Genomic DNA, 21,973 nt, shown 5'->3' on the forward strand with positions numbered 1-21,973 from the left:
GGACCTCAGAAAAAAAAGAAAAAAGGCAGTGACCTCTGGCATCACGGCACAAGCAAGTGTATTTAATGTTTGGGGCCGCCCCTGCCTTTGTGTTGAAGCCAGTGGTTCAATGAAAGGCGGCAGGAAGGGTCACTTCAGGCATCTGCTGCTCTCCTGCACCACTCATCTGTCCATCTGTGTATGGTGCTGCCCTTCTGTCCACTCATACGTGCAAACGTACAGAAGGAGAGACACTCCTTAATGTTGCATGTGAATGCATACAGTATGAGCTGTAGACACGCACGTGTGTTTTTATACTGCATCTGTTCAACGCAAAGAAGCACCACGTTGGATTGGCCCGTGTACTTGGCCGGAGGAAGGTGTCAAGCTTTATTACGAAGGGAACTGCAGTATCTGCAAACCATAACGGTGGGAACTAGAAGAAACCGGAGAAGGAGGGACCCCTCTAGAGGCAAAAAAATAAAAGAATCTGTGAGGAGAGAAACAGTCAATGAAAAACAAATAAGATCTTGCTGGACTGTATCAGTAGCAGTTTGAAAGCCAGCCTTGGCAGCGGCCAAGGCTTCTTTTTTCTCTACCTTCTCTACATTTAAATATACATTCAACGAATCAAAACGCAAGATGTAAGACTTGCGATAACTTCTCTAATGGTCCTTAATGCAGGTTAAACAAATTTCTGCATGCTTAGAGATCTTCGCCTTCTGAAAAATCAGTGTGATTTATGCCTTCCCCGCCGCTGATGAGGACATCACTGATAACGGAGCGGTTAAGTGGGAGGAACAGTCGTGCCGCCATACAAGCCAAGGCGTTCTACATCTAGGAGAGGCTCCTGGGACCTTCCTCTCGGAGCAACACCTAGTAGATCTTCACTCATGCTGCCTTGCTGATATCCAAAGAGGAGCCTCCACGCACAGATGTGGGGTGTCAGGACTATTTGTGTTTCTGAAGAAAAGGGGCCGTCTCTTTGCCAACTTCGGTCTGCTTAGACTAATATATTAGAGCCAAGTTTCAAATAAACACAACTCTCTGCTTTTGCTCTCTCTGCCTCGGCGCGGAGCGGAGGGACAATAAGGCGGTTGTGATGAAGAACTTTATAGGAACATTTAACTTGAGAGTGAAGGATTGAAGCGCGTAAACAAAGCATTCCTTTCCCTTTCATCACCATTTAACTGTTCCCTTCACATTTGGTCTCACCTCCAGGCCAGTGCCTACCAGACCGGGGAACTTGTCAAATAAATATAAATCAGCAAGGAAAAGGTTTATCCCACAAGATACACGAAGCTGCTTAAAAATGCAGCCTACGTTGCGCAATGTTACAGTATTTCTGATCCAACCTCTGAAGTGGTGCAGAATATCTGCCATGGTGCACTCGTGAGAAGCAGGCATAACGTGGCTCGCAACAGCACCCCGGCAGTGGTGCTCCAGACACGTAGCCTGGAGGGCAATTTGGTTGGACCCAGGGGAATGGTCGTTGTGTCAGTCATTTTTGGCGGCCGCTAAAGAGTGCACTTAGCATCCTCAGTTTCCCCCTTAGCAAGCATGTGGGGAGTGACATGATACTGTACAAGAGCCTGCACAACATATAACATTTCAAAGCTACTTCCTAATTGTTTCCAGGCCAAGGTCGATAGACGATATGAAAGCAATCCTTTCTTTCAAATCTTTTTCTTTTTTCATCCACAGATTGGGAAACATTAAAGTGTTAAGTAAACTTGACCCAGGCAGGGTAATTCATTGGGAAATAGGTGGGGTTTGTACATTTGCTCCCATATCAATGACAGTCAGTCAGTGGTTTCCTTCCACTGGGATGGTCACCATATGTTTATATGGCGCAATCCCCAGTCATCCACTGAATGATGACATTTGTTGTCTATTATGAGAAACTTACAAAGGGGAAGCATAGATTAGCGTTCTCACCTGAAGGCAAAGGTATATGTGCTCCATATGCGCTTAAGACATTCTATAGGGAATTATGGTGTAAGGGTTGATGAAACCTTAGATTAGTATTGGTATAACCTTAAATAACATTTTTCCTGAAAGGCTGCTCCGTATCATTTTAAAAACACAGATTTTGAAATTGTGTTTGTAAGTCAAGCGTGTGTAATCATCCAGGAAGAAAAGAAATATGATAACGTTTATTTTATTTTGACCGACATGATGTATTTATAAATCAATTGATAAAAAGACAACTTTTTGGCCTCTTTCCATCATGAAGAAACAAAGATATTTCTGTGCTTTCTGGTCGGCCTCTGCACTTCTGCACTCAATGTATGAAATGAATGCGGAAAAAAGAACTGCATGGATCATCAGAGGCTGCAGACTTTGTTTTGAATTTTATTTGTACAGTAATGGTGTGGAATATTATTCAGTAATATATGTGTATAAATGATCTTATATATCATTGTAAAAGCTCTTTACACTCTAACTGAATGCACCTCAAAACTCAGATCCTATATGCAATTATGAGGTAGACATTAATAATGGTATTTTCCATCCTCTGCAAAAATATTGAATACACCTTAAATTATTCTTATCAATGTAAGAAATATATGATTATCATGGAACTCTGTACATCACAAATAATAAAATAATTATAGAATAGAAATCATACCGATTTGAGTGCATTTTGTATATTTACAAGAAATGCATTTTTCTCATTTCTTCATTCGTTGCACTTTGTAAAGTTTTCGACTGTACAAATATTTACAGCTTAAACAAAGTAATGAACAGCAGTGCATTGAAAGCTAATGTGCATTTAAATATCGTCTCGTTGGCGAGTCTTTTGTTTTTCTTAAATGTTCGTCGTCAGTGAAGACAAACTCTCTCGGTGACCGACTGCGTGTCCTGGGCGCAGGCAGTTGCGGAAGTGCATTTCGTAAAGATGCAAAAGTTCGCCTCAGTTATGTGTGCTTTTTCTTGTTCTTCTTCTTGTTGTTCTTCTTCTTCCTCCTCTTCTTCTTTCTTTTTTTTTAACAAGAGGGCCCCAGTCTGGCACAAGGTTGGTGTCCTTTCTGTCCACTGGTCTCCAGGTTTAAAAAAAAAAGGAATCTCTTGAAGGCATTACCGCCACCACCTTTTCTCCTCTCCTGAGTCCAGTACGTGTGCGCGTGTGTGCGTGTGTGCGTGCGTGCGTGCGCGATGTTTGGTGGATTAGACGTTCACCCCCCCTTGATTCGGACAACAGGGCACTGGTTCTGGCCTGTAATGACTCCAGCTGGACGGTGGCAATTACGGCCTGGCTGCACATACCCAAAAGGAGTCCGGCCCGGCTGGCGTGCACGATCACACGGCAGAGCTGCAACAAAGCCCACTGTCCCGGCACGAACAGGTGCGCGGACGGACTCGATGTGCCCGCATCCTCTCGCCTTGTAGGAATCCAGCCCCCCTCCCCCCCCCCCCCCCCCCCCCCCCCTCCTCGTACCACCTCGCCGGGGCGAACAAAAAAAGAAAAGCCTGTTTGACGATCGATGACTCCTTGCGTGGACGGGACCGAAGGACTAACACGTTAAGGCAGAGAGTGTGAATTGGTGTGACTGTAATAGTCTGAATAAAGAGCAGGCATCGCCTCCGTGTGCGTCCCTTTAAGACGCAAAGAAGAGGCGCGTCACGAGGTCAAGAATGTCACACCTGCGAGGGCCGCACGTCTTCAATCTGGGACCCGTCGAGGCTCATCTTTGATTTTTGTTTTGTTTTTTAAAGTTGTTGTTTTGTGTTGCTCGTGCATCCGGACCGCTACCTGCACCCGCACTGCTCCACCACCATGTCCTCGTACTGTTTGTACACCACGTTGTTGCCGGAGTCTATGTACAGGATGCTGATGGGGCTGAGTTTGGTGGGGACGCAGCAGCTGGGCGGGGTGCTGTTGGGGTCCATGGAGTTCATGAGCGTCTGTATGATGGCGTGGTTGGTCGGCTCGAGGTGCGACCTCAGGGGGAAGTCGCACACCCCCTCGCAGTGGTACGCCTCGTAATCCAAGGGCGCGATGATCCAGTCGTCCCAGCCCAGCTCCTTGAAATTCACGTGCAGCGCCTTTTTGCTGCACCTAGATTTGGACTTCTTCCCGTGCCTCTTGCCGTGCCGGTTGCCCAGCGCGGTCCTCCGCCGCCGCCGGGGACCCTCCCCTTTGGCCCCCTTCAGCGATACCCCGTCCTCCTCTGTGGCCCCTGCCGCCTTCGCTGCCGCCCCCTCCTCCTTCTCGCCCGTCGTCCTCCGCGACTTTATCTTCTCCTTCATCTCATTGAACAGGTTCTCCCTCTTCTTGGAGCGCGTGTAGGCCACCAGGATGGCCTTCTCCTGCTGGGACCGGCCGCTCCGGTCCAGCCCCAGCTGCCTCAGGTCCACCTCGGTGTCCGACTTGCGCAGAGTGACGCGGAGCTGGAAGCAGAGCTGGTTGCCCTGCTGGAAGTGTTGCTGCTGCTGATGCTGATGCTGATGATGATGGGGGTGGTGGTAATGATGCTGGTTCGCTTTGAACATGTCCCAGGCGTCCAACACTTCCCAGCCGGCCTTGGTGGAGTCCAGCGGGTCCAGGGACCGGGAGTCCAGCAATCTGTCCGAGCTGCAGGGGTAGAGCTGGATGTCGTAGAGGCCCGTCGTCTGCGAGGAGGTCTGCAGATTCCCGGGCGCTCTCCTAAATATCCTTAATTCCGCCCCGACCAGCTCCTCTTTGTCTGAAAGGGTTGAGACATCAAACAGATACTTTTGTCTTCGCAGAGGAGAGTGCAAAAGATCGTCTGCAAGGATAAAAGCAGAAAATAATTGCAGTCAGATTCACTTAGGGTGTACAATGTTCAGAAAGGGTGGGGGGAGGGAGGGGGGGGAGGGCGCATTCTCCCACAGAGGCATCTCTCTCTCTCTCTCTGTCTGTCTGTCTGTCTGTCTGTTTCTCTCTCTCTCTGCCTCTTGTTCTTCAAGTATTCACCCTGAATTCTCCTGAAACAAACTACAGCTGACGTGCTTTAATTTAGGATTCGAATATTTGTTAAAAAAAAAAACCAAATCCTGCTCTCTAATTCATTTAACTCCATTCAAGCAGAACTATCTTAATAATAATAACACAATATATTGCTTAATGTTAAAGGAACAATTGACAATAACATGCTTTACACTCATAATTTCATTCCATGCACATTTTTTGCAGTTGAACAGGTTGAGAATGTTTTGTGACGCAAGTACACGAGGCTTCATGTTGTACACAGGGTCTATCCTTTTATGTTTTATCCACCTGTTATTCCAAGGCGTAAATTCTTTTTTTCCTATTGCAGTACCAATAATCCAATAAAATCTAGTTGAAATGTAACGCCACGCCACTTTTAATCAAGGCCAGGACCTTTTAATGAAAACGGCTCTGCTTTCATTCCGCTCGATGACAGATTGATTACTTGATTCAAGCTCTTTGACATTGGAAGTAAAATGTTCCTTCTGCACGCTCTAAAACGCTCGTAAGAAGCAGTTAGAACATCAACAAAAAAAAATGCAATGAGTATTCTGTGGTAGTGTCGGGAGGCGAGGAGAGAAGCAGGGGCCGAGTGGTGGGGAGGCCCCTGGGTGCTGCCAGACATAACGGGCCAAAGGCGACATACTGTACTCAACCGAACAATACACAATTAATGCATTATTCCCTGCCGGAGACCCAGGAGGCCTGCAAATATCCCATTAATGAGATTAGAACAAACACCGTGGGACAATGCGTGAAAACGCCTCTCCGTTAAAGAAGAGAGATTTTTAAATGTTCTTTTTAGAGATGTTTTAGATAAATAATTTATATTTGGCGTGTGCTGTTGTGCATATTAAGCCGTAGCTTATTGAAATATTGACACATTAAAAATGTTCTTAGTTTCGATCTAATATCACCCATAAGAATATTTATATTTTTTTGGATTATCTTCTGTTTAGGTTGTTCTCACGTAACGGAAACAATTTGGCAAATAGTTTATATTTCCTTCTTTTTTCCGATATTTTAATTGAGATGTAGAACCCGTGACAGAACTTATTTATCAAAATAAATCTCATAAAACAAACACTTGGTTTATTTAATTTTTAGTTGCGATATCATTCATTTTAAATGTCATATTTTCCACTTATAAAAATAAACAGCTTTCAATCCTAAAATCTGAATCAAATTGCTTGTTGAGATGAATGATTCTTGCCAAATGAAATCATTGATTGTTTCCGTTTCTATCTCAAATTCAAACAAACAAAGATTGCCTACATTTAAGAACTATTGTCATATAAGTTGTAAAATCTGCTTTAAAGGGATATTTAAGTATATTTGTTAGTTTCCCTTCGTGAATCTTGCCAAGTCAAACCATAAAAGCAGATTGGAACCGTGTGCTCGTTTCAGTGACTTCGCGCGTATGGTCTGCATTAGGATTCTTTCTTTTTTTTTATAAGACCTCAAACAAATCGAATGCAAGTTCACCAAACAATTAACAGTTGTGAATTCCCAACTTCCCCATTAAAGCACTTCCCCTCTTATATTTCCTCTCATCCTGCCAACGTCAACATTCCCCTTAAAACGCGCCTGCACGGACGGACTGAGTGACTGCACATACTGTTGGAACCATTGAGAGATATTCGTGTTGACAGTTAAAAAAATGTCGAGGGTTTTCTTAATTTCATTACTATGTAAAAAGCCAATTTTTTCCATTACGCGTGAGATGCTTGACGGTGGATAATTGGGGGGGGGGGGGGGGGGGCTTTATTGCATGGTTAGAACGGCATCCTGTGCACTTTAGTTTGACCTTGTTGCTTGAATTTGATCCAATGCAAAACATATTTTGTCATCTATGCCTCTGTTTTGAGAGAGAGAGCGAGAGAGAGAGGGGGCGATGGGGGGGGGGGGGGGGGGGTGGAGGGGAGGCCGGGTCCTTTAATGAGTTACCCCCAAGTGCCAAAACGAGTTTTCGAATGTGGGTTATTATTTTCTAATCGTGCCTTTTTCTGAACCTCGAGAAACATCCCACCTGGGTTCAGGTCATATACCTTCATACGGGCGAGAGCCCAAGAAGCCGTAGATCACTTTGTGAAACCCGTTTCTGCTTGGATAAACAACGCGTAAAGGACGTAGAACCTGTTACTTTACGCGTCAAAAGCGGCCCCGTATGGATTTATTCCCTGAATGAAATAAGCAGGGGTCTGCAGGTTAATGCAAAGTAACATTTTAGGGATGCTGTGAGGAATTCCGCCAGAAACCAAAGGCAGTTAAGCTGAAAAAACAAGAAGGAAAAAAATAATTTTCCGTGATTAAAGGGGCGCTCGCAAAGGGAGGTTCAACAGTAAAAAAAAAAAAGAGAAAAAAGAAAAAGAGAAAGAAAACACCTCACAGTGGAGGAAGTGCTCTTTCATTTTTCGCTCCTCATCTCTTTTTTTTGGTGATGTGCCCACCGTGGCCGAGCTGGGTCGTTATGGAAGAATAGACAGTGTTGGATATGTTATGACATGAACACTCAATTAGATCACCGAGTTCAAATACTCCAATCAGCCGTTCAATGGCAAGCAGCTCTCTGAGGGTCCAGCTCGGGGTCAGAGCCAGTGACACATCACATCAGAATCATGGGAGAAAGTGAGGCATTTTCCTATCACATCCGCTCACACTGCAAAAAAAAAAAATGGCCACACGGACGAGCCTTTTATCTTCATAATTAGTCCTTTAACTCTTTTCCCCCGTCTCAAAAAGAGCGTGTGAAAAAACACAACGTATTATATTTCAATGAGGTTTTTTTTTAAAGCAAAACGCATTAAATATTGAAATCAACTGTTATAATTTCCAAGCATTTCCTTGTCTTGAAAAAGAAGTCGATTTGCTGAGCAGACTACTTCCATGTATGTAGCTATCAACGGGGTTTACGCAGCAGACTCTGGACCAAATAAGTTGATGATGGATATTTTTTGCAGGGCACATTCTCGGAGCGTGAGGGGGGTTAGTGGGGAAAGGGGGGGGGGGGGGCGCAAACAAAGATATATTTTATTTCTCCTACAAAGATTAACTCGGTTTATGTCCCTTTGTGTTCATAAGATGTTTGCTCTCGCAGGCCGGTCGAATCACCTGGTTACAACATGTTAAACTGGCCCAAACACCTGCTTCTCACACCAACAAGCTCTGCCTTGGCCCCCCGGCTCCCTTTGTCAGCACAAGTTGGCCAAACTGGGCAGCATAATGTCCACTGACTGGATTTTCAGAGGAGTTTGGGGAGGTTAGCCCCTGCTCGTAATTTCAAAAGTCAAAAAAAAATGTTTTCAATGTTTGCGTGTAGTGATTCATTTAAAAAAAAATCGGATATGAAACAACCACTGAAGTGAAAAAAGCTGCTTCTCTGTATTCACGTGGAGGGAGCGGAGTCGTTTTTGCTGCCGTTTGCTGACAGTGATTTACTGCCTTCGTTTAGATAGCGCCTTCATTAGTGTTTTACTGTCGTGTAACCCAGAGGTTATTTAAGTGTAATATAAGTTAATACTTGGGGAAAGATACCGGTTCCGTCAGCTGTTCGGTCAATTTAACCCAACACAATCACATAACTACTGAATGTGCAACATACAATCCTGCAGCTTTCTGACGTTTCTTTTGAAAAACGTGTTAATATTTCTTATGGGTGTTTGTAACTATTCGCTTGATTTAAATCGTGCGTAAAAACCGCCGCCGCGGGCTTCTGTTTCTGTACTATGCACGTCTGTCATTTTAAGCCACATTTCACGAAGGGGAATATTACACCAGTCTTTTGAGAAAACCCCGCGTCACTGAATTATGCAAGAACGGGCAGAGCCGGCAACGGACTGAAACCAACCTGTTCCTCTGTCCACAAAACTTGTTATGGTGTTGGCAGATTTAGAGGAGCGGAAAAAGCTTGCGTTTAGTCCGAGCTTCTCTGCAGCCGAGTATGTCCTGTATATGGAGAGCATGTATTCATGGGGCACAATAGCGTCCTTTAGGTCGTCCTTGTGATGGCCCACGACCGGGTGCGTAGACGCGAGGATGTCTTTTAGGATCTTGGATGACCTTTGTCCGTCCCGATGAGAGATCCGGGCCCCCCGGACTCTCCTCGGCGCAGAGGGGGAGATGATAGCAGCAGACTGGAAACACGGTATATTCCCAAGGAAAGAAAGGAGCAGCCCCAAATAGAGCGTTAAGAGTCTTGATGCGTCCATGGCTGAATGAGTCCCAGGAAGATAGAAACTCCCGCTCAGTAAAGTTGGATTCGAGGGGCAGCCGCAGTTGGGGAGGGGTGTTTCGCGTAAAGGGTTGGAGAAGTGCTGCTTTTGCGCCCTCCAGTCGCATCAGAAGAAGTGCGTTTTGCGCTCTGGACTGCACAGAAGAGCGGAGGCTGTCGGGCTGAGGGAAACACGCCCACACGGTCGGTCGGTGCAGGAGTTCTCAAACGATTTCATGTCACAGACGCGCTCGAGAGCCAACGGACACAGACACTTTAGTCCATGTGGGAAAGTTATTGTTGGAGGTGGAGGTTTAGCAGCCACTTGCTAATCTCATCTAAACTTTCCAGATAGTTGAGGTTTTCTTTTTTTTGATGACAATAGATGTGGACAACTAGTACTAGATAAAGCAATGCAATTAAACTGCTCCTTCCTTGGAAAGATATTTTAGAGAAATGGTTAAGACAACAATTCGTATACTTCTGAGCTGCAGATACTTCCACTACTGCAGCGGTCCAAAGTTTACCAAAGTAGATGCGGGTCCAAAACAAAGAGTTAACGTCCTTATCACAGGTACGAAAGTGTATAGCGACACGTCAAATCAGATTAGATAAGATTTACGCGCAGATAAACTGAAAAGATGCACACATCGTGTCTTGGGTGATCATAAAGCAATGGCATTATTTTTGAAGAAATATACATTATTTAAATGGATTTAACAGTAATGAGTAACAAGCAATGAGGAATTTAAGGAATGATTATGTGTGGGGCGGATAGCATTTTAAGAGGAGAAGGATAATAAACGGAAGGGAAAAGGTCTGCATTTTATTTATTTATTATCACTTCGATGTAATCACAATACCCCCCCCTCACACACACACACACACACCACACAACACTCGCACACAAACTATTTATTTTTAATGTTGAGTCACTCGAAATCACCAAACATGTTTTAAATTACACGGGTGACCTCTAGCGGACATTAGTAGTTATTACAACCCAATGTCCAAATGCTACGTTCACGTCCTCCAAGACAATCTGCCTGTGTGTACGAGCCTCTAATGTTTGTTTCACAGCAGTGAAAACATGCTAGTTAAATACACATATAGAGAATATAACAACGACTTACAAGGTTGTCAAACAAAAAGTCAAAATAATGTGCAATGAAGTCAAGGTGACGGTTGTTTAACTTCTGTTAAACATCTGTTAAACAACCAGTTCTGCCAATGGCAGAAAACATCAAGTTGGAACATGTTATCTCCATGTTACCTGAAAGTGTCATCAAAGCAAGCGAACACGTGCCACCACCCATCAGATTTGTACTTTCCTAATGTCCTAATGATGAATCGATGATGTTTTTGTCTGACTCTTTGAAGCAACCGGAGCTCACCATGTCAAACATACATCTTGTACCACGTGCAGTTACTTGCCATATTACAAAGGCACGTGTTCACGTGTGTTTAATCTGCTCCGGAACAATTGAACCGGCGAACGGTATACGGTGGACGGGGGAGGGGGGTGCGCCAAAGTTGGTACCCCCAACTGCGGGCCGGATATGGCCCGCGGGCCGGAGTTTGAGACCCCCTGCTCTACTCCTTAAAAACAGCTGTGAGTTGCAGTAATACAAGCCATAGTGATGGGGGTCTTATGTCAATCCATGCAGAACCCAGTCTAACTTACTTTTAATGGTGGATGTCTCTGCAGACACTATGTTCACGTCTGTTCAAAATGCTGTACACAGAGATCCATGGCACCACGTGCTTCCTTAGGACTATGGTGACTGACAATCTACCACTGCATTCCCAAACTCATTCATTATTAATGTTTACTTTACAGAATGGGTACGTGTCACCGCGATAAATTTGCATTTAATGCGCATGCGCTGAACGGGAGTATCGCGCGCCTCCAGGATTTCAGCACCACGGAGAGCAAACACGCGCATCACTGTATACATAGTTAGACCCCCTGCGTACGTTCAACACAAACTATATGAAACATGGTTGCATCTGACATCACATTACGTCACTCAGTCAAAATAATAACATTTAAGAAATACGACATTCCACAAATCTAGAGCCGTTACGACAAACATTCGGTATAATATGAAATTAGGACATTTTCATGTCACGTGTGTCATGTGGAAACATAGATATTTCGCTTTCTATGAAGTGTTTCCATTGCATGTTGATCACATGCCAGGTTGCCATATAAACACGTCGCGTGCGTTGCAGCCTGCGTACCAGCCCGTGGGCTGTGAGTGGTTGAGTCGAGCCTCTCGCGTTATGTAACGCGCTCGGGATGGTACGGTCGTGTCGCGCGTGCACCGTCAGTGGTCTCGCTTCCTGTCCAATTGCGTGAGTCCTCAGTGTGCACGCAGCTCTCTCCCCCAGCGAGCAGCAGATCGGAGGCTGCCACCGCCGGAGCACCAGCAGCGGAACGACCCCTTTGTGCTTCACCGACTGACGCGCGTCTCCTCTGCAAGGAAAACACCGTCACACATCCAGGCAAGCATGGCAATCTTTTCAAGATCATTTCAAAGCAACTCATCATCACCGTTGGTCGAAAAAATCGAAGAAAATAAAATAAACTATTGGAAGGGTGGGAGGAGGTGGGGTGAATGTTGTTTTGAAGTTCAAGAACGATTCTTTCGTCGAATCAACCACACACACCAGCATCCATGTTTTGGGTGAAATGAGGACGCGTGACGTATGAAGTTGGATGTTTACGGCATCTTCATTGCTCAGAATCACAAGTCAAATTCGAATGCCTTTTTTTTCTATAGAGGGGAAGAAACAAACATTCCCAGCAGCGTCATCGTCAGATGAAACAAAACCAAATTCCCCATCGTTGCATGCACCATAGTAGAATACAACAGTAAGTTATTTCAAGGCAGGGCGGAAGAAAACGCTTCATTGTAAGAGGATGTCAAGAGTGGGAAGTCAGATCCGGCTTATATTTTAAAATGGCTTTGAAGTGAGCTGTGGAAAAGAAAAGGGAGAGATGTAAACATGTGGGAGGGGCTTTTCAATAGAGGACTGTGTCTTTGTTTGGTTTGATATCAATTTAGTTCGTTATTTTAAATTTTCACGTTAAATCTGAAATATTAGGAGAGCGTTATGTATTTGTAAATGGGTGCTAAAACAGAGAATTGATGCCATAGAAGTTTGTCATCTTGTCAACAGTCGTCTTTTTTTGTATGATTGAAAAACTAATAAACATCTAAGACTCCAATCGAATCAGTGTTGGAATTGGCTTCAATAAGATTTATGCTCCCTAGGATGATCACTGAAAATCAATGATCATCACAATGATGACGCAATCTCAAGTGATGCAAACAATGTGCTCAAAAGAATGAAATCGGTCCATTTTCAGAGAACAGGTTTCCTTTGTTTGGAAATAGATGGTAAGTTAAGATCACACAGCATCGAATGTCGTCATCGCTGAAATTACACAATTTAACAGATGGACTGAGGGGGTTGATATCAAAAACGAATAAACAGCTTTCACATTAGTGAGTTATCAACATTAAAAAGCTCAAAGACTGGGATGGATTTAGGGAATTCATCATTCACGCCCACGCCATGCTGTTTTGAGAGCAGACCATCTGGATATGGGAAACGGCCTCAGCGGAGGCTTAAAGACTTGTTTACCCGTCATGTACGCATGATGTCAGCATCCCACCCGCTTTATCCGCCTTCCCCCGTCCATCTACTTCCTGATCCAGCCACTTTTACCCGTGGTTGAGTTTTTGGAGTGAGTGTGTATCGCAGGTAGATGGGAGGACTTATGTCATGCTCAAGTGAGCTGAAAATCCGGTGTTTGCAAGTTAGATAATGCTTAGCCCGTCGCCCAGTGGGGAGCCAATCAACGTGGTCTGGAGTCATGCAGAGAATCTGGGTGCATAATCCTTCTATACATGGGCTAGTTGTGGACAAGAAAAATTGGCAAAAAAATGCCCCCAAAGCTCAGATAAAAACCAATTATTAATTACAGTGCATGGGCAGGCGTCTGTATCCAAATACCTGACAGGGTGTGATGTTACAAGCTGCCGCCCGTGGACAGTCTGATTTCTGACGTATGATTCTTCATGTTCCAATGAAGCCTCATGCATTTCCTGCAAAGTGTGCATGCATGGATTTATAAAAATCACTTCCTAAAATAGAAAAATGTCACTCTCCCCTCATGTTTAACATGTTTATTTAATTATGTCAGCCCGTGATCGTTCATTAGCTTTCTACCAGCGCACATAATCCTGAATAACTCTTTGGAAGAATTATTTTGACAACCAGCATCGTGTCCTTTTTAGAACCTGTTGTCTGCACTGTTTGTTTCTTTTCTTTAGGCTGCAAACGCTGGCTCAAGGACACAATGTTCACGCTGAAAAACACTGTGCAGCTGAATGGCAAACACCCCCACATCACTCCGCTACATTCTATTATTTTTCTTAGTGAAGGACAGCGTCTCCGGATGCGTAGAAGAAGGCTTCACTGTTCGCAGATTTGCACAAAATAAATCCCATGTAGCTGGATTTGTTTTTTGGAGCTCTTCGCCCTCGGTTGCTAAGGCTGTTGCTAGGGCACGGCTGTGGTTGCTCTGCCCTGCTTGGTGCCTATAATCTGATGCTGCTGTGCCAGTGCTTCAGGCAGCCGTGCAATGCCACAGTGTGATGATGCTGTCGATGCCTGAAAATAAAAATGAAACTGCGGGCAAGGTGTTCTTGGCCACACAGCACGCAAATCTATTTTCAAGGCTGATGAAAAAAAAACAGGTTTGAGTTTGACTCCCAGGAGTCTCTGATCTATTTTTGCAATCCTCTTTTTGAGGATTTAGCACAAGTCTCCTGCTTATATTGGGTCAGGTGTATCATTATGTTAGAACATTGTTCCAGATAATCAAGGAAAAATGTTTAAAAAGTAAACCATCTGGATGAAGCAAGTGCTCGGGTTCACCCATGCGGCTGCAGCACACGGGCCTTGGGGTCAATTACATCATTCCCTATGAAAACCCCCCCATATGTATGCTCTTACGCAACTGACCCCTTTAGGCAGTGACGCTGAGAGAAAATCAAAAGACGAAAGGACGTGAACTGATTGTATGAAGTTTATTCAAGCGTGAGGGCAATTCTGCATTATTTAGCTTCAAAGCATTAATAAAATATAGTTATTCCTTGTTTAAATGTGCATTTACAAAAAGTTTGGACTAGAATTCCAAACTACTCTTGTCTCATTCTGTGACCTTTCTTCTTTGTAAGAGAGTATCCTTTTATATTGCTTTATTTCCTTATATATCTCAATGATAGAAGCACTTGCAGCCCCACAGTTTGGGCTCAGAGGGAGAGTTAGTGCGGTGCGCTGACATCTAACACCTTTCATCTAATACTGTCCTGCATTTAATCATGTGAATCCAAGATGACTTTGACAAAAAGCAAATCTAGAACATGTGCATTAGTCTCTTGCACTGTTTTTAGCCACACTCATGGCATCATAGGTATATGGAAATCCATTGACCCAAATCTTTGGTCCAGACAGAACATCTCAGTAACTTGAGCTATTAGCTTTTATCACTCTAGAACGTCAACGAAATCACCGTATTCAGGAATATACCTCAAAATATACATATGGATCGATTGCATTTGTGGGTTTTTTTGTTGACACATGTCAACAACTAACCAACTATGTGCAAAGGTGATGACTTTCAACCAGCCTCAGCTGATTGACTATTATTAGCATTATAACAAGCCAAACTAAATATTAACTGCTAAAGGTTAAAATTCTAGCATTATCATCAATGAGAGCATGCCGTCATTAGCATTTAGCTCATTGCACCACTAGCATTGCTACTGACATGTTATCTCATATCTGTTAACATTTGTTAGATGCATCTATCTTCAGTCGCCTGTTTGAGAGTATCGTTCTGATTCAAAAAGGTGCATGGCTGTTTGTTTTGAGGGTCAACGTGTATAATTTCTCCTGCGTCTTTTATAGCTGGTTCCGGGCTTCTTGTGCCATCTGTACCAGGCAAGGTGTGTGTGTGTGTGTGTGTGTGTGTGTGTGTGTGATCTGGTGGAGAGAGTTCAGACAGAGGGCTCTTGTCTGCAAAGGGTTTGAGCGCCACGTCAAAACGCTGACGCATACGCACAGAAAAAGCACCTTTGCTGATACTCTCCCTCGTTTTTCATTTCACAGAGGAAAAGACTGAGTGAAGCACAATGGGACCGTTCCAAGAATATGAGGTAAGTCTCATCAATTACCCCTAGTCACTGGTTTCTGTATGTTGAATGCTATTTTTTAAAAGCAATGCAATAAAAAAAATGGCCGGCCCAACTATTTGAACAAAATCCAGTCTTTTAAAAATATGCCATCCTAAAAAAAGAAGGTGCACCGAGTGAAGGTGGGTGGCTTCATGCTGATGTTGCTTCGAGCAGGAAAAGAAGTCGCCGGAGAAAGGAAGCCCGCGCAGCCGCATCCCGCGTTTGGTTCTCCATCCCTTCAGACCAAAGGACAAAGGTTCGCCTCTGTCTGACTCACCGTTCTCAGAGGAGGAAGGGAAGGAGTGTGACATCAGCTCAGACCATTCCAAAAGGACCATCAGCACCAACAGCTTTTGCTCTGGTAAGAAGTTTGGCTCCGGTCTGAGGACACCAAATTGGTTTGATAGGATCGTGTTACCTAAAATGTCTTTCCTGAGTAAATTAACTTTCCATGCATGCTCGATTATACGACTACTTTTATGTTCACCTCTTTCACAAATCTTTGCAAATGTGCATGTGTGTGCGTCGGTGTGTGATCACTGTTAAAACCCACCACCCACCAAGTACTCAACAACTTTCTTAAATTGAACAGCTGTAATCAGTCAGATAGCACCCTGACTGCCTGTATTGGCTGCCTGCCCCGCCGCACTGCCGTTCTTGGCTATTACTGTCTGTGTTGCCTGTCTACAATAGATGACACCGGCTGCCCCACTAGTCAGTCTGTGTCCCCCTCCAAAACCCCGTCAGGCTCAGAGCAGAGTGCCCACGGCTCGCCCGCACTGCCGGAGCGCAAGACCAAGGTGAAGAGGGTGCGCGTGGTGGACGAGCGCAGCGGCGAAACACGCAGCGCCCCGAAGCACAAGAGGGAGCTGAGGTCGGCCATGAAGGCCAGAGGTAAAGGAGAACACACAAAAAAGCAGAACGAGTATCAGGATTTGAACCTGTCATTGGGCCAGCACCACCATGGTCTGACACTATGGAGATGCTGCAGGGAATAGTGAAGGGAAACACAAACAGTGCGGTTTTTATCTCAAAATCTTCCCCCTGTTAATTCGAGGCGGGAACCAGGAAACTGCTTGAACACGAGTCAAAATGAGGAGGACAGCTGATTGGTTGAAGGGACAGTTTGGGAGCTTAGCCAATTAGGCTGATTAGCAGGTGGTTAGTTCACTGGTTCAACGCGCACAGACCAGTAGACGACTCACAAGTGGTGGTGCAACACGTGGTTTTTGAAATATTTCCTTTGTCACAGTAATTCCCGGACACAGTATTATGGTTTTGTTTGAAGGTAAAAGATGCTGCTCAGGTACAGCTTTGAATTTCTTCTTAAATCATTTCTGCACATCATTCAGAATAGCTGGAAATAGGCTTCTGTATTGTGCCGTGGCCTCATGCCCTCACACACTGACTGTTAATGGCTGATTTTGCAGCGTAAATGGTGTTTGTATTTAATGTGAGCTGGTTTAACCGTATGTCCTCCTCTTGTAAGGTTATATATTAGCGGTTCAGGCCATCCAAAAGCTGCTGAGGTTGTGTGTGTGTGTGTGTGTGTGTGTCAGGCTGTGCTATCTAGTTGCTTCCTTCATGAGAGTGAAATGGTTGAATTGCAGTTCAGAGGCAATGAAACGAGTCCCGCTTTAATCGAGACTTGACTGTAACAGAGCTGGATGGAAATTAAAAAAAAGAGTAAATGATGATTAAGAAAAATCGCATTAGTGTTCATGTTAGGCCACTGCCACACCTCCAAGCAGGCCCCTTCTTTGCTTCATGCATGTTTAGATACCTGAGTCACACCAGACCAGGTGATGTAGCTGGAAAAATGTGTTGATCTGTTTTAATTTCTCATGAATTCCACTTTTCATTTAAAGACTCTACATCCCATTTTCTAAATGGTCTCTTTGTACTAAAACACTGGTGGTTCTCTTTTTTTTTTTAGGTAGTGAGGCCGACTTCAGCTCCTCAGGCAGCACAGGCAGCCTGAAGACCAAGGAGAGCCTGGCCTCTGTCTCAGCTGGGAGGAAAGCTCCTTCGCGCAGGTTTGAGCTTCCTCCATATGGTCTGCTAGAATAAGGCACACTTTATAACTTTAAACATCATCTCAAATGCTTTCTTTTATCCAGTCGCAGACCACTCCCTGTGTTCAGACCCCCTGGCAGCCCGGCGGCTAACCGCGGTGCAGAGCTCTACGCTCCCTACAGGACTCCTCCCAGAGCTGCCTCCTCCACCACCAACAGCAGCAGCTGCAACTCCAGCCCCACCTCCAGGTATACCAAGCCCATATCACCTTATTAATGCTCTGAGTCGGTATCCTGGCTTTTAGAGTGGACTCCTGGTCATGTATAACCTTCCCACATTTCTCCAATTTTTTGTTGCATCCATTTCAAATGCAACATCGACTAGATGATGGAGAAACAAAGATTTTGGAGACCTGAGAGATTTGGGCTGTGGTGAATACGTGGGTGGCTGGTTTAAGCTTGGATCGTTATCATTTCCTCTTCCAGCTGTATAGGATTATATCGCTCATGATCTGGCTGTAGTTGGGATTAATTTAGATTTAATAGAGAAAATGTCTGAATGTTACCCAGGCATTGACCTTACAGACTGCATTGGTTTCGTAACAGTTGGCGGGGAGAACACAGTCATAAATATTAAAAAAATGGTAGAATAGCCTGCAACTAAAAACCCACATGGATTTCTGACATGGTGCTCTAGGCCTTGTATTTGAAGGTTTTCTACTTTGGTTTGGCAGCAGCGCCACCCTGCATGCGGTTCAACCTAAACTTCTTCCCTCAGCAGCATAAACGACAAAACCTTCAACTCACAGCTGAGTTTTTAAGCAGCGGTGAAATCTGCCCTCTTCTGATTACAGCTCCAATAACGGCATGCTAGCCCTCCACTTGGATGCTCGCAGCTGTCATGTGACCTCTTTTCTTCTGGCATGCTACAGTCTCCTGGTCTGTTTCTATTCCTGGCAGGGATGCAGGGACTCGAGTATCCCAGGTTGCTAGGATATCGTGCTGCTCAAAGAGGGGCTTACATGCTGCTTTGCATATTGTGCAAATCCACCCACACATCCTCTATCGAAAAGAAAGACGCAACTTGTAATTTCTGATAAGATTAAACACAGATCAAGGAATGCCATGGCCAATTTAAATGCTAATGATAGCATCTGATTTGGGGTTCTTTTTATTTATTTTTATTTTTTTAAGTAAGGTGAAGTCTTTCCTTGGCAACTGTGCTTGTACATTTGGATAAACCTGTATTCCCCCCCCGCCCCCCTTCTCCTACATGCAAGTAATCCTGTGTCAGACACTAATTCCAGGCTTCAGGGAGTATCTGCCCAGATAGCACTCTTTCGGACAGACAACTTAACTGTCTGCAGTGAGCGATTTTACTTCGAGCCAAATTGGGGGTCTTTTTCTGCAGAGACGTCAAAATGTCCGGTTGGAGAACTGACTGGGGAAGACATTTGTTTCAAAAGACGTAAACGTTGCCTTTAATCAGCCAAATGGTCTTTTTCACCAACAGAAGAGTGAACCCGGGCCGTTTCCACTCCTGCGGGGATAACCATGGCATCAGACCGCCGAACCCCGAGCAGTATCTCACCCCGCTACAGCAGAAGGAAGTGGCCATCAGACACCTGAAGACCAAACTGTTGGAGTCTGAGAACACAGTCCGGGACAGGTCAGTTCAGATTTAGCAGCACAGAAGATTATTTATTATTAATTTTCTTTCCTGTCTACATACAGCAAGTTACTAGTACACCATACGATACTTTTTCCTGATACATTGTATGAAACATTCTTTGTACGTAAAACATTATTTTGTAAACTGAATTGCTTTCCCTCAGTTAGATGAAACGGTCAATAACTTCACTAACTTCCAGCTGAATCAAATCTCCAACTCCCGGCACTTTTTTTCTTTTTTTCTTTTTTTTTAAACATCAAAATATTTGTTAATTTTCTGTGGACGTTATCTTCCCTCATTAGAGAAACTGAGGTCGGGGAGCTAAAGTCTCAGCTTGGCAGAATGAGGGAAGACTGGATCGAAGAAGAGTGTCACCGGGTGGAGGCTCAGTTGTCTCTCAAAGAGGCTCGCAAAGAGATCAAGCAGCTGCGCCAGGTGGTGGAAACGATGAAGAGCAGCCTGATGGAGAAGGATAAAGGAATACAGAAGTATTTCATCGACATCAACATCCAAAACAGGAAGTTGGAGTCCCTGCTGCAAAGCATGGAGCTGGCCCAGAGCGGCACTAGCCTCCAAGACGACAACACCTTGGACTGCATCTGCGACGGCCCCGGCCCCTGTGGGAAGAAGATGGTCGGGGATGAGGAGGGTGGACTGGAGCTGGGAACCCAGGGGGCGGAGGCGATGGCGGACAGCGGGCTGCTGGCAAACGACGAGATGGCCAACAGAGCGGACATTTTGGAGCAGGTCTTCATGTCCACTGCTGTGGATTTTAGTCAGGACTGCAGCGGCAAGCTGATTGCGGGGACAGCGGAGTCTGTGCCTGGGGAGTCGGCGCTGTCAGAAGAGGGGCGGTTGATTGAGGAATCCATCGCGCCCCCACCGGCTCTACCAAACAACATGGCTTCCATCACCATATCCATGAGCGCACCCTCCCAGCAGGACACTGAGGACAAAGGAATGCAGACAGACATGTTGCCCGTGGGGCCAGACTTGCAGGCCGTGCTCTTCCAGCTGCTCAAGTTCCATGGAGCAACAGGGGGGGAAGCGGCTCTGTCAGCCTGCAGCGGTCTCCCGATCCCGCCAGACTCTCCCTCCGCCAATGCCGCCATCCCCGACTCGAAACCCCACCGACCCAGCATTCTCGCTCCTGATCCCCCGCAGAGCCCCGACGACTCTGCCGATTCCGGCCTGGGCTGCTCGGAACCTGCAGTGAGCCGACGGTTCATGGAAGAGCTGGATTTCAGCGTCGGCGAGGAGGAACCCGGTGTGTCTCCGCGGCTGGATGTGGACGGCAAGCGTTACTGGAGCAACAGCTTCCTGGTGGACCTGGTTGCCGTGGCAGCCCCTGTGCTGCCCACGGTGGCTTGGCTGTACTCGCGGCACGGCGTGGACGGGAGTGCTCCAGTGTACAACATCTCAGCTCTCATCAGGGGCTGTTGCATCGTGGGATTGCACTCTCTCCGTCACGTCACTCGCAGGCCGGATGCGTGAAGGCCTTCACCCCGCATGCACGCGCCTGACCTCTAACTTAAAAGCACTTAAGCATCTGTTTCAGGAGTATTTTGCAAGATCTCTTGCGGGTGTTTTTTTTCTTTTTGTTAAACACACTTAAGTTTGTCTCTGCACGCACTTTGCACTGTGCTGTTACCATGGATTGAAGCAAAATGGTGACAAGAAAGGCTTTATTTATAAACGGGGTTATTTATGTATTTATAATTGACCTGTAGAAACTGATCATCTGGGTAGATGGTTTTGTGTTATTGTCGTGTGGTGTCCCTTACCAGTGTTTATAAAAATTAATTTTCTAAAAATTATAGTTTTGGGGGGGGGGTGAAAGATTGAATGTTTCTATTTGATAGGTTTGATATGTCCAGTGTGGAGTTTTTTTTTTTCTTTTTTTTTTTTTTTCTTCGTTCAAAAAGAAACCTTCAGCCAAAGCTTTAATGTGAGTTCACTGCGTTTCGTGAAGTGTATTTTATTTTCCCTGCTTGGAGTAGAGCTTTATTTGGCGCAGCCTGTGCATTGTTAGAAATAAAGCAATGCTTAAGAGCAATTGACACTTGTTATGTGCCTGAACTATGTGCAATACTGGTAATTTACATCAAATGTACTTGTATATTTATTATTAAAGCATGATAAAATCCTGGCAAAACATTGTGAAATCTTTTTGTGGTGTACCTAATAAGGGGGGCGGGGGGGTGACTAAATGGGAACAATTGATGAAACTTTGGCTTGTGTAAAAATGCAAGCAAAGATGAGCAGAGGAAATGTTGTTGTTTTTTCCCCATTTGCACAAGATGTTCACATGAAATAATAAAGGGGAAATTACTGCCTCTGTAACTGAGTGCAACCAAGCAGTGTTCTCATGACTGCTCGGCTGATGTAAAAGCTTTCCCGGCCTCTGCAGACTTCCCTTGGGTTGTGCAGTTGACAATGAAGTGCATTAGATCCACTTAACTGGGATCTCTCAGAAGCCGTAAAAATGTCATCTGTGCCTGTTTTATAGCAGTAAAAACTGGGTCAGGGCACATGTTTGCCTAGAAGAACCGTCTGTAATTGCATAACATTTTTACCCATTTTTCCCTGGAAATGGGGAAAAAATAAAGCTGATTAAGTCCAAAAGAACTTGACGTCTTTGCCAGGATTACTCCATGTCCCCTCTGCCATATGGTGATGTGTCTTAAATTGCATAAGCAGGACCTCTCGATTCATAAAGCATCCGACTAGTAAGTGATTAGATTCTGTAATCGCCAAACAACGTAGACTGCATGCTGGATTAAAAAGAGTGGGAAGCAATGGTTAAATCCAACCGGGTGACAATTAGTTAGCCATTTAGCTCATCTCTTTTTCAAAACTAAGGATGTGCATTAAACGTTTTTGAAA

At 45.0% G+C, this 21,973-nt stretch overlaps 2 protein-coding genes across 9 annotated transcripts; one reads left to right on the top strand and one right to left on the bottom strand.

Moving 5' to 3' along the window:
• Positions 1–2,311: 2,311 nt before the first annotated feature.
• gdf6a (growth differentiation factor 6a) lies at positions 2,312–9,298 on the bottom strand. Of its 2 annotated transcripts, none has more exons than XM_078094186.1 (2): positions 8,784–9,298; positions 2,312–4,733 (listed from the first exon to the last, which is right to left on the bottom strand). In XM_078094186.1, the coding sequence occupies exons 1-2, from the start codon at positions 9,142–9,144 to the stop codon at positions 3,733–3,735; spliced, it is 1,362 nt and encodes a 453-aa protein (XP_077950312.1). In that variant the 5' UTR covers positions 9,145–9,298; the 3' UTR covers positions 2,312–3,732. The 2 variants fall into 2 exon arrangements, with proteins under 2 accessions (XP_077950312.1, XP_077950313.1); XM_078094187.1 differs by having other exon boundaries at positions 2,312–4,670; positions 8,784–9,290.
• A 2,062-nt stretch (positions 9,299–11,360) lies between these two features.
• Positions 11,361–21,242, top strand: sybu (syntabulin (syntaxin-interacting)). 7 transcript variants are annotated; one of them, XM_040165031.2, is made up of 8 exons: positions 11,361–11,654; positions 15,336–15,382; positions 15,575–15,761; positions 16,094–16,294; positions 17,337–17,436; positions 17,521–17,664; positions 18,929–19,084; positions 19,390–21,242. In XM_040165031.2, exons 2-8 carry the CDS (start codon positions 15,359–15,361, stop codon positions 20,579–20,581), a joined length of 2,004 nt encoding a protein of 667 aa, XP_040020965.2. In that variant the 5' UTR covers positions 11,361–11,654; positions 15,336–15,358; the 3' UTR covers positions 20,582–21,242. The 7 variants fall into 7 exon arrangements, with proteins under 7 accessions (XP_040020965.2, XP_040020966.2, XP_077951539.1 ...); XM_040165032.2 differs by having other exon boundaries at positions 11,440–11,654; positions 16,148–16,294; XM_078095413.1 differs by having other exon boundaries at positions 11,503–11,654; positions 18,932–19,084.
• Positions 21,243–21,973: the final 731 nt, after the last annotated feature.

This window comes from Gasterosteus aculeatus, chromosome 20 (genome assembly GCF_964276395.1).
Source record: "Gasterosteus aculeatus chromosome 20, fGasAcu3.hap1.1, whole genome shotgun sequence".
Taxonomy (NCBI): Eukaryota; Metazoa; Chordata; class Actinopteri; order Perciformes; family Gasterosteidae; genus Gasterosteus; species Gasterosteus aculeatus.

Bases quoted from the DNA above. Each gene is read 5' to 3' on its own strand.
- gdf6a (XM_078094186.1), bottom strand. From the start codon at position 9,144: ATGGACGCATCAAGACTCTTAACGCTCTATTTGGGGCTGCTCCTTTCT. The intron at 4,734-8,783 runs GTTGGTTTCAGT...TTATCCTTGCAG, and splicing joins TTTTGTGGACAGAGGAACAG to ACGATCTTTTGCACTCTCCT.
- sybu (XM_040165031.2), top strand. From the start codon at position 15,359: ATGGGACCGTTCCAAGAATATGAG. The intron at 17,437-17,520 runs GTTTGAGCTTCC...TCTTTTATCCAG, and splicing joins AGGAAAGCTCCTTCGCGCAG to TCGCAGACCACTCCCTGTGT. The intron at 19,085-19,389 runs GTCAGTTCAGAT...TTCCCTCATTAG, and splicing joins GAGAACACAGTCCGGGACAG to AGAAACTGAGGTCGGGGAGC.